At 45.5% G+C, this 12,058-nt stretch overlaps 1 protein-coding gene across 4 annotated transcripts in view; it reads right to left on the bottom strand.

Annotated features, from left to right (window-relative positions):
* USH1C (USH1 protein network component harmonin) overlaps nucleotides 1–11,479 on the bottom strand; it is a 65,208-nt gene extending 53,729 nt beyond the window's left edge. For all 4 annotated transcript variants that reach the window (XM_078148938.1, XM_078148940.1, XM_078148939.1 and 1 more), the window contains exon 1: nucleotides 11,292–11,479. In XM_078148938.1, coding sequence (XP_078005064.1) covers nucleotides 11,292–11,327 — 36 coding nt within the window. In that variant the 5' untranslated portion in view covers nucleotides 11,328–11,479. The remainder of the gene's footprint in view (nucleotides 1–11,291) is intronic.
* Nucleotides 11,480–12,058: the final 579 nt, after the last annotated feature.

Below are 12,058 nucleotides of genomic sequence, written 5' to 3'. Positions count from 1 at the left end.
TCCATGGACTAGAGCTATGTGAGGGAATTGTGGAAAGGTAGAACAGAACCAGGCTATAGAGGGCCTTGAATGCCAGGCCTAGAAATATGAATTTTATGTGGCAGACAGTAGGGAGCCACTGAAGGTTTTTAGAGCAGAGGTGTAATACCAGTATGGCATAGCTTGCAGGTGGTTCTATGGTCATTGAGTTAGCTGTTCCCTTTCTTCCATATTCAAAAACCTGTCTTCACTAGGCTGAGTGGCTGGCCTGATGGCGCCTCAATTAATTCATTCCCTGCCCCATGTAACCTTTCCCCAACCTACCTTTCCAGGCCTGTTTTTCACTGTTATCCAAACTATACCTGAACTAGACCCTTTACATGCCCTTTATATTCCTGCCTTCATATCTTTGCTCATACCCTTCCTCCTCCTAGAATGCCTTTCCTGACCCATCTCCATCTTCTGAAATCCTACCCCTCCTGAAACAACTGAACAATAACAACAAATAGAGATAATGAACTCATTGAGTGGACTAGTCTGGCTGGTGTGTGGAGGTCCATGGAATGGAGCTGTGTGAGGGAATTCTGGAAAGGTAGAACAGAACTAAGCTATAGAGGGCCTTGAATGCCAGATTGAGTCCCATGTCATGAAAGCTTCCCTACTCAACCCCGTTCTGATCTCTTCCCACAGCACTTCTTACGGGTACTCTTAATGTAGCATTAATCATGCATTGACTTGGGTTCATAATTTTCTCTCATATAATATCTCCTTCACTATATTGTGAACACCTGTGAGGCAGGTACTATGCTTTCTGGTCTTTGTTTTCCTCATCAGTAGAACAGGGAAAATAATTCCTGCTATTTCTACCTCCCAGAGCTGTTGTGAGGCTCAGGTGTGCTAATTTTGCAAACTTTAAAGAGCTGTAGAAAAGCCTGATTTTGCTATTATTACATTGATTCTCTTTTTCTTGGACCCCTAGATCACATTTTATTACTGCTGTTCTTCTGTCTATAGCCCCTGAAGGACTCATATTCTATAAACACTTGGGGAAGAGACTATTTACTATTGGTTAGCTCCCCTCCCCCACTTCTCTGGCAGGGTCAGCACTGCCCAGGACTATCTTGGCTGACACTCTTCTGACCCTGAACTATTGTGGGAAGAGGAAGGACTATGGTCTGTCTTCTGTTAGTTCAAGCTTTGGGCTGTAGTTACTAGAGGTGCTCAAGATAGATGGCTGAGGTGGATGGGAAATGACTATTTAGAAAGGGCAAGGGGACATAAAGTACCCAAATTAACTAGGGGAAGAAGGTAGCCTGCGTAATAACTAGTAAATTTGAGAGAGCATTGTAAGGTTTGCCAAGCATTTTCTTCCCTATGAGAATAGGTTAGTATAAGTGTTATCAAATGAGAAAACTTTGGCTCTGAGGGCCAAACCCATTTGCTCATGGTCACACATCATCATCATCATCTTCTTCATCATTATCATCACCTTCTTCTTCTTCTTTTTCTTCTCCCATTTTACTCACTTTATTTGCACAATTCCAAATTGCTTTCCAAAATGGTAGTACCATTTCACAGCTCTGCCAACAATATGTTAGTGTGCCTCTAAGCCCTTCAACACTGGCCATTACTACTTTTTGGTGATTTTTGCCAATTTGCAGCATATGAAGTGAAACCTCAGAGTTATTTTGATTTTCATCTCTTATTACTAGTGATTTAGAACATTATTTCATGTGGTTGTACATACTTTGCAATTCAACTTTTGAGAACTGTTTGTTCATTTCTGTTGACCATTTATCTATTGGGGAATGGCTATTCATCTCATATATATTTATGAATTGTTTATATATCTTGGATACCATACTCTTTTTCCCCTACTTAATATTTCATTTTTTCCAATTACATGTAAAGATAACTTTCAACAATCACTTTTATAAGATTTTTTTTCTCCCTCCCTCCCTTCCCTCCCCTCTCCCCATGATGGCAAGCAATCTGATATAGGTTATACATATACAATTACATTAAACTTATTTCCACATTAGTTATGTTGGGTCATATAGCTTCTAACCTGTCCAAGACAGGTTGCCTTTCTAAGTTTCCAGACTTTTAGCACCCTTTCTATCATGCCATGCAGCTATGAGGACCAGAGTACGTGGTACATAGTGGGCACTTAATCTTCCTAAGACAGCACCAGGGACAGAAGAGGACTCAGACCCACCTTAGGTCCCAAACCTCAGGGAACCATAGGCACTAGGGACCTGAATGGGACAGAATCAAGCAATCAGGTGACAAGTGGTTGTTTCATGTGGGGACTGTCTTTTGGGTGTGCCTCACCCCCTATTGTCCTGGGATGAGGCTACAGGACTGATGTTCGGTGAGTCGAAACTTCCTGAAACCATCACCAGTTACTGACCCACATGCCTGGGCACACCTCCAGATTCTTTGTGCTAGGAAACAGACAGCCATGGAAGCTAAGACTTGCCTCCCAAACTGACTTCATACTCAGTCATCATAGTACTCAGGGAGTTCAAATCTCTATTATGTTGCCTCAAACACTCTGATCTCCTGGGTTCTTAGTTTCTTCCACCCCCATGACCTATAGCTTCACTCCACATACACATGAATGGATATCTCCTTGATCTCACCATCACCTACATCTTTACTACCTCCATGATGCAGAACTTTGAAATCCATTCTCTATCTCTCCCTCTGCCTCATTTATGCTAAGAGTATCTTCACCCTTATAGCATGACCTCCAGTCCCTTGCCCTCTCTGCTCACCCGGTCCATTATCTCCACTCTGGACTTATCTTCTTCCCCTCATAATTTTGACTGCTGGGTTGACCAGTTCAACTATACACTGTCCTCTGCCCTTCAGTCCTTTGTCCCCTTGTTCTGTTGTGGTTTAGTAAGGCATAACTGGCAACCTTGGCTTGCCCCCATCCTCCTCCTTCTCCATTCTTACTAACATGCTATTAGTTACTATTGGAGAGGCCAAAAAACTGTGCTAATTGGGACCGCTAAAGAGTCATACTAAGTAATCTCAACTGGGCCCTCCCTGTTGTACAGTAATCTTTTGATGATACTCTGCTTGACACTTTGGCACTCCATAGCAGTTATTCTCAATTTTCTCTTCTCCAACCCCTTACACTCCCCCCCCCCCACTTAGCAAAGGGCTTTGCCTCCTCCTATCTGAGAAAACAGAGACCATCCACCATAAACTCTCTCTACTACTCTACTTCACATTTCAAAACCCCACTATCACCACCATTCTCTCTTACCAAGTCCATTCCCTCTACTGGTGCCCTGGATCTTATCTCTTCCAGGAATTTGTGCCCTTAATCATGTGCTGTCTCTCCCTCTCCCTCTCCTCATCTCTCTCTCTCTCTCTCTCTCTCTCTCTCTCTCTCTCTCTCTCTCTCTCTCTCTCTTGCCTATAAGATAGGCAAAGTGTGGCTATGTAAGAGTGTATCTTGAAAAGATCTGGGGCTCTGTTGGACTTCAGACTCAATGTGAGTCAGCACTATGAAAGACAGTCCAGAAAGCTAGTGCCATATTAGCCTGTATTGATAGGTTTGGTATCTAGGACTAAGGAGTCCTAGGACTAAGGAGGTAATAGGCTCACTGTATTTTCTCCTTGTCATATGACATCTAGAGTATTATGTTTGGCTCTGGGCAACACATTTCAGGAAGAGCACTCATACACTGGAAAGCACACAAAGGAAGACAAAGAATGACAAGGATTTAGAGATGATACCATGCAAAGACTGGCTGAAAGAACATGAGATGGTCAGCTGGGAGAAGAGGAGGCTTAGGGCTGACAGAACAGCTCCATTTAAGGATATGAAGTACCACCATGCAGGAAAGTGATTCAGCTGGTTCTGTTTAGCTCCAGAAGGGATGCAGATTTAGGCTTGATGTAAGTAAAAACTTCCTCACCATTAGACCTATTCCAAAGCTGAAGGAGCTGTTAAGGGAGGTAGTAGATTCTCTCCCACTGGAGCTCTTCAAACAGAGGCTGGACTACTACTTTTACAAGGCATTATTGGGGGGAGGGGAGATACCTCTTCAGATACGAGTTGGTCCAGAGGCCTCTGAGGTCTCTCCTAACTCTTAGATTACACTTTACATCCTCTCCCACCCCAGTACACACATGCTCTGTGATGTAGTGACCCTGGCCTCCTTGCTGTTCCTTGAATAAGACCTTCCATCTCTAGGCACTGGGCATTTTAATTTGCTGTCCCCAGTGCCTGAAAATTCTTTCCCTCCTCATCTCCAACTCCCGTCGTCCTGGCTTCCTTCAAGTCCTAACTAAAATCCCATTTCTAAAGGAAGCCTTTTCCAATCCTTCTGAATTCCAGTGCCTTCCCTCTTCTGATTATTTCCTATTTATCCTGTATCTAGGGGCAGCTAGGTGGTGCAGTAAATAGAGTACTGGGCCTAGAGTCAGAAAGACCAGGTTCCAATCCGACCTCAGATGCTTATTAACTATGTGACCCTGGGCAAGTCATTTAACTTCTACCTGCATAAACTGGAGAAAGAAATACCAAACCACTTCAGTAACTTTGACAAGAAAACTCTATGGACAGTTGGTCCAAAGGGTCACAAAAAGTCACTCCTGTCTATAGTTTGTTTGTACAAGTTGTTTGCCTATTGTCTCTCTAATTAGATTATCAGCTCCTCAGGGGAAGGGACTGTCTTTTGCCTTTTTTTATATCCCCAGAGCTTAGCATATTACCTAGCTTGTAGCAAACCCTTAATAAATGCTTCTTGACTGATTATATCCAATAAGATGCTATTGAATAGGGATATATATGGTTTTATATTTGAATTCAAGACCTATGATCCTGTGAGAAGTCTGAAGAATTCTAAGGGCAAACTCAGAAGATGAAATAGGAAAGAACAGCCAAATCTGACCAAACCCCCGCACACAGAAGAAATCTAGTCTGGAAATGGCCACTTTAAAGGTACTCAGAGATCAGTACTGCAGATCTCCCAGAGGGAAAGATCTCAAAAGGGTGAAAAAGATCACAGACAGTTATCTGTCTGCAATCACACACACACACACACACACACACACACACACACACACACACCCACACCCACACACACACCAGATTCCTGACAACTTCAGAACCATTACGTCTACTTCCTCATCTCTATAAAAGCTTTATGAGGAGCGCTCATGATAACTTTCATTTATTAGCATTTTAATGTTTCTGATGGGCTTTCTTCTTTGAGGAAAGCAGTTTCTGTATACCAGCATTCTCATTTTATACCTCATTCAGACAGAATGAAAGGACACAGCTAGTGAATACATAACAGTCAAAACTAAATTCAGGTCCTCCAACCTCAAATGCCTTTGGCAGCAATATATTACCTACCAGTGAGGGCTTGTGCATGACAGGAGATGTTGGGAGCAGCTTCAAGGTTCTATCTGACTAGGAAAGCTGGTGGGCCATTCATGTAATATGAGTAAGGGATAACAAATGGACAGGCCGAGTGGTGCAGTGGATAAAGTGCTGGACCTAGAAGCTGTTATTGTTCAGTCATTTTTCGGTCCTATCTGACTCTTCGTGATCCTCTTTGGGGCTTTCTTGGCAAAGATACTAGTGTGATTTGCCATTGCCTCATTTTACAGATGAGGAAACTGAGGCAGAATTAAGTGACTTGCCCAGGGTCACATAGCTAGTAAGGTGTTTGAGGAGTCGGGAAGACCTGAGTTCAAATGTGGACTCAAACACTTACTATCTGTGCGACCATGGACAAGTGTCTTGGTTTCTTCATCTGTAAAATGGGGATCATAATAGCACCTGCCTTCCAAGGTTGTTGTGAAGATAAAATAAGATAATATTTGTAAAGTGCTTTGCAAACTTTAAAGTTCTATATAAATACTACCAATCACTACCACTACCACTACCACCACCACCACCACCACCACCACCACCACCACACCACCACCACTACCACTACCACTACCACTACTACTACTACTACTACTACTACTACTACTACTACTACTACTACTACTACAGTGGCATACCCACACTATTAAACAAATAAAAGAAAGTTCTCCAGCATATCAGGTAGATGCCTTATGGTGGATTTACCAGAAGACCTGGAAAAAGGTCATCCACAAAGAAAGAAAGGGCATACAAAGGTGGCAAGTTGCCCTCGTGATAAAGTAACTGTGCTGATAAGATCATAGCTACAGTAGAAAGAGCACTGGTTCTGGAGTCAGGAAGTGCTGGGTTCAGATCCCACGTCTGACACTACTTTTGTGGCCCTGAAAGTTACTGGGCCTCAGTTTCCTCATGAGAAGATTGGGCAAAATGGCCTATGAGGTCATTGTTGGTGCCAGAGTATGATCCTACAGCCCCAGAAGGATTTATCGTCATAGAAAATGTGGGTCGTAGTTCTGGTTCTAATTCTTTACTAGCTGTCTGATCCTGGACAAATGCTTTGAGCCTCAGTTTCCTCATCTATAAAATGCGAATCATAATAAAATTTGTCCCTAGGAAAGAGTTCCGCTATATAAATCTGAGTTATTATTATGACAGCTCGGTTGTAAAATCCTCGTGGACAGAGACTGACAATGCAGTCAGCAACACCAGAAAAATGCTAGGCATGTAATAGGTAACCAATAAACAGATAGACCAGTCCTTACAAGCAGTTATATATCTTAGAAAGAGTTTCAAAGAGAATCAGATGAGCAAGTCGCACATAAAACAACAGGCTTTTATTTCTACCCATTTTAACTCATCCAAAGAGAGGCTCGGGACCCAAAGCAAAACAGTCAATCAATAAACATTTATTAAGTGCCTACTACGTGCCCAGGTACTGCTAAGTGCTGAAAACACCTAAGAGTCAAGGAAATCGGTGGAGGGTGGAGGGGCAACCAGAAAGAAACAAATAGGACAATAGGATATGGTGAATGGAGAGACAGATTTGGAGTCAGGAAGATTTGGCTTCAAATCCTTTGGATACTTCACATAAACTCTTTGAATCTCAGTTTCTGAATCTATAAAATGAGGGGGTTGGACTCAATGATCTCTAAGACCCCTTCTCAATATAACTCTGTGAGCCTAAGAGCTATGTCCTACTCCCTCTTAAATAGCGGGAGAAGGATGGAAGGTCAACAGGAGGTAAGGCCATCAGTGACATTCTGGCAATGATGACTTGGAGCATCTAGTTCTGGCCATTTCTCTGTCACTTGTAGTCAGTGCAGGCAGATCATCAAGGTCATAACCACTTTCAGACCCAGAGAACCCAGAGAACCCAGAGCTTTCTAGGGAAGGGGCAGGTTTTTGCTGAGCCTGGCTGGTTGCCTGTATCTGATAGCAAAGGCAAGGAGAGACAGGCTAAGGGAGCCACACAGGAAGCATGAGAATGGCATACGGAAGTTGCCAGGAAAATGGCAGGAAGATGCCCACTCTTCAGTACGGACGCCACTCTGAAAGGTCCGAGGTTTTAGCCTGTAAGTCTACAATGAATCCTTATTGCCTCCAATAAGTAAATTGACAGTTAATATTCTGTCTCTCATCTACAAAGTGCTGGGTTCCAGAAGTCGGGACTGCATGGATTATAGTTCTTTGACATATCCCTCCCTATTCTAGAATTTCATCAAAGAAATACCTTCAAGCTTGCTACAATACAATTCACACAGAGCCACTAGGAATGATAATGGAGTCACTTTATCCTGGTATGGGGAAAGAGTCCTGAACTTGGAATCAGAGGGCCTGGTTTCCAAACCTAGCTTTTTTTTAAAGGCAATTGGGGTTAAGTGACTTGCCCAGGGTCACACAGCTAGTAAGTTTGGTCTGAGGCAGGATTTGAACTCAGGTCCTCCTGACTTCAAGGCCGGTACTCTATCCACTGCACCACCTAGCTGACCCTCAAACCTAGGTTTTCTACATACTACTTGTGTAACCCTGGGCAAATCATCTGCCTTTTCTAGGACTCAACTTCTTCATCTGTAAAATGAGAGAGTTAGACTGAATGGCTTCTAAATGGGTCTAAAATTTATGGTCTGATAAAGGTGCTGAAGTCCAGCAAGACGCCCAGAAAGATGATAGGAGCCTGTATTTGGAGGTGGGAGGGACCTCGGTGGCCTTGGACTAGAGTTGAACCCCTTTGTTTTACAGATTGGAACTGTGGCCCAGAGAGGTCTATTGATTGCCCAAGGTCACTCAGGGTCCTAAGTTGGGTTTTGCACCTATGTTCTTTGACTTCAAATCCAGCACCATCTCTACTTATAAACAGTACATCCAAGATGGCAACAAGGCCACAGGTCACTTTAAAAAACTAGAGATTTATGTTACAGTTTAGCACCCCCCCTTCCCCAGTTAAACTTCAAATGACTAATAACTTTGGGGAAATCACTGGTAGATTGTTCAGTTTCAGCAAAAAAAATTTCCCCTTATGCTGTTTCCAGGGATTCTCTCCCTCCAAACTCATTCCTAAACCTCAGACATATGGGTGTGTGTGTGTGTGTGTGTGTGTGTGTGTGTGTGTGTGTGTGTGTGTGTGTGTTTTGCACAGCCAGTAAGTGAATGGATGGCGGTGGGGAGGTTAGGGAAAGCTTCCTTCTCTAGGGCCTACCACTTTCTCAGCTGTTTGGTACAAAGTCCAGACCAGTCCCCACCCTGCCATCTCATCAGCCCACACACTTCTCGGGAACATAAAGCCATAAAGATGAGTATGATGAAGAAACAGTCATGGAAGTACAATGGTACTGAACTAGAAGTTCCAGGCCATTGGAAGGTGGTGTTTGTAGGCTTAGTAGGCCCCAGAGTAGAGCTGGGGGAAACACACACACACCTCAGAACCTCCTTCTTTAAAGAAGGACCCCAAAGAAGAGCAGAAAACATTCACAGCATACCTCAGAACCTCCTTCCTTAAAGGAAGACCCCAAAGCAGAGTGGAACACACACACACACACACACACCCTTTCCTTAAAGAGGAGGAGCCCACAGACAAAGCTGTTACCAAGCACACACAGCCTCTCGGACTTTGCCTTTCACAGTCCAGTGGCACAAGTGAAACTGGAGTCTGCAGGCCAGACACAAGAGATCCTTGGGGTGGGGGAGGAGGGGGTTGGGCTTCTTCAAAATGGGTTGCTTGAAATCCACACTCACCAAATACTCATTGGCTGAAATTTCTTCCCTTATGTCCTCTTACACACTGAGCAGTCCTGGGCTCACCATCAACCAGGATTCTCAGCCTAATTCTCACCTATTGAATTTTCCCTTCTCTCACTATGGAATCTGCAATGGGAACCCTGCATTTTCTTAGGAGGAGTTTATCCTTCCACTACGTAACACTACACATCCCCATCACAGGCCCTAAAATAAAGTGAGTGCCAGTTATATGGAGGAAGGGAAAAAATGCTGAGCTGGAAGTCAGAAAACAGAGGCTGGAGGGTTTTCTTGGCTCTACATCTTTTGGGGGTTGGACAAGATGATCTCCATTGGACTATTAAAATAGCCTCCTAATTGGTCTCCCTGCCTCCAGTCTCCTCGTCCCCAAATCATCTCCACACAGATGCCAAAGTGATTGTCCATAAACACAAGTCTGACCATGTTACTTCTCTGCCCAAGAAACTCCAGTGGCTTCCAACAGAATAAAGTCCTTCACAATCTGACTCTGAGACTTTCCAGAGTACCTTCTTTTATGCATTCTATGGTCCAGCCAAACTGGCCTTCTTGTTTTCCTCATACATCACAATGCAGCTTTCAAGAGGCCATTTAAATATAACCCCATTCATTTGCAAAATGAGGAAACTGAGGCTAGGTTAAGTAAATTGTCCAAGGTCACCCAGCTAGTCAGCAATTGAAACATCACTTAAACTCTTATTCTCAGACTCCAGAGCCTTGTCTTTCCATGGGCTCCATCCCATGTCTGGAGTGGAATTCCTCATTTCTGTGCCTCAGAATCTCTAGATTCCTTCAAGGCTCAGCTCAACTATTACCTCCTGCATACATGAGATCTTTCTTGATCTTCCTGGCTGCCCCCCAAATCCCTGGGTTTTTTTTTTCACACATATTTTGTATCTATTTAGTACCACAGCTCCTGAAGAGAACACATGGTTTCAGTTTCACTTTTTGCATATGGGCCCAACCTGTTCTTGACATATATGCGGCAGGCACTTTAAAAGTGCTTGTCTGTTTATTGACTGATAATCTCTATGGTCTTTTCTAGCTCTGACATTCTACAGGTGAATGAACTGTTATAATTCTACCCTGTTAGGATGAGGATGCTTACCCAGACGTGGTACTCCACTTAACCCCACCACTTTTCAGATCAGTCTGATGTTTGACCACACGCTAACCAAACACCAAGGGCTCACAGGCAGACATCAATCACACTGAGGAACTTCAAAGTCAGATGCACCCAGAGCAAGCACCCTGATGGAGCCTTTCAATCCTTCTCTCTTAAAATGGCAGCATCTGCCTTTGAGCTGTTCTGTATCCCAACCCCTAAGCCTTAACTGAGTGCCCGGGTCCTCAGGAGCCCCTTTTTTTTTTCTTTTTGAGATCAGGGCCTCTTTATACAATTCTGAGAAGGAGTATGGATAGAAAGTCCTCCCTGAGGTGAAAGGGCAAAAGCTAAACTTCAGGTAATCCACAACTCATTTCTTTCCTGCTTGATTGGTCAGGCTGGGGACCAGGCTGGGAGCCAGGGTGTGTGTGTGGGGGGGGGCGAGGGGTGAGGGTTCTTCCTAGGAGTCTCAGCCCATTTGAAGATTTACCTGGGGACGATTTAGGAATCCCTCTTGTCGTGGGGGAGGGGGCGCGGGGAGGAAGAAGGAAGAGCGGGCCACGTTTTAGCTCCCATTTGGAAGGGAGGAGGCAGGGTGGGTGTCCCAAGGTGGGAAATCCCCAGCCAGGTCTCAAGTTAATACAAGTGTCTCTCGGGGGTGGGAAAGAGAGGAGAAGGGGACAGGAAGTATAGTGGATGAAGAGGCTGCTCCAGAAGAAGGGGGCTGGGGATGGTGGTGCGTAGTGAGGGCAGCTGGGCTTGCTTTCTTCCTCTCTCCCTATCTAAGAGTTTCACCTAGAGGCTCCTGGCCAGACAAGCCATTCGAGTGGCCCAAGCTGGGGAGGGTGGTTCCTCGATCATCCTCTGGCGGTGTTAAGGGCACAATGTCTGAGGTCGGCCTTGTGGAAAGCGGACGTGGACCGGAGCTCTGGTGAGGATCAGCTCCAGCTACCCGAGCCTGTCCTGTCCTTCCCTCTCCTCCCTAGTATCCTCGAGCCGTAGCTCCTGCGGCCCCGCGCTAGCGCCACCCGCCTGCCCGCTAGTGGCTCTGACCTTGTGTCGGAATTCCCGGGCCACCTTCCTGTCCATTGTCAGGCCGGGCCGTGTCGCACCGAACCGCGCGACAGGGACAAACCCCTGGGAGGGGCAGAGATGGGACGGATGGAAAGAGCGGCTGCAGAGTAGATCTCAGAGCTGGGAAGCCGGCGGGGGGCGGGATACTGAGCCGCTGGGAGTGGAGTGCGCAGGTAGGCGCGGGGCGGTGCCCGTAGTGGTTAGGGGCGGGGACAGGGCTAGAGGGCGCGGCTGGAGGTCTTGGAGGGTTTGAGGGAAGGGGCGCTGAACTGAAAGGATTGAAAAGACTGTGGCCACTTGGGACCCACATCCCCAGAAGTGAATCTAACTCCTTAAGATACCCTTCTCTCCTCCCCAAATCACTCAGACAATAGGGGTCTGAAATGGCGAGTTAGCCAGCGGTCTCCAGGAGCTCCCAGCTCCTTATGGAGCTCAGAGTTTACAGAGCGTGTTCAGCAATCACTTGGGGGCCAGCTTGTGGCTCGGAGATCGAAGTACGACTCTCCAGGGCAGTCCTTGTTTCATTCACCTGGCTGTCCTCACCGAAGAAACCCTGACAGTTCAGGAAGGAAGCACCAGAGCCCATCTCCCCTTATCCCCCCCTACCCATTCCATCCCCCTCAACCCATCTCACTCCAAACCATCCCCACTCCATTACACCTCAGACTGAGAGAAGGGAAGAAAAATTGTGGGAAAGTCACGACGCAGGCAACTTACTCATATGAGTGACCCTTACATCGGCGAGG

This window comes from Phascolarctos cinereus, unplaced genomic scaffold (assembly GCF_003287225.1).
Source record: "Phascolarctos cinereus isolate Bilbo 61053 unplaced genomic scaffold, phaCin_HiC Scaffold_9;HRSCAF=440, whole genome shotgun sequence".
NCBI lineage: Eukaryota > Metazoa > Chordata > Mammalia > Diprotodontia > Phascolarctidae > Phascolarctos > Phascolarctos cinereus.
Note: the sequence above shows the minus strand (reverse complement) of the source record. Positions and strands in the feature narration are given on the sequence as shown.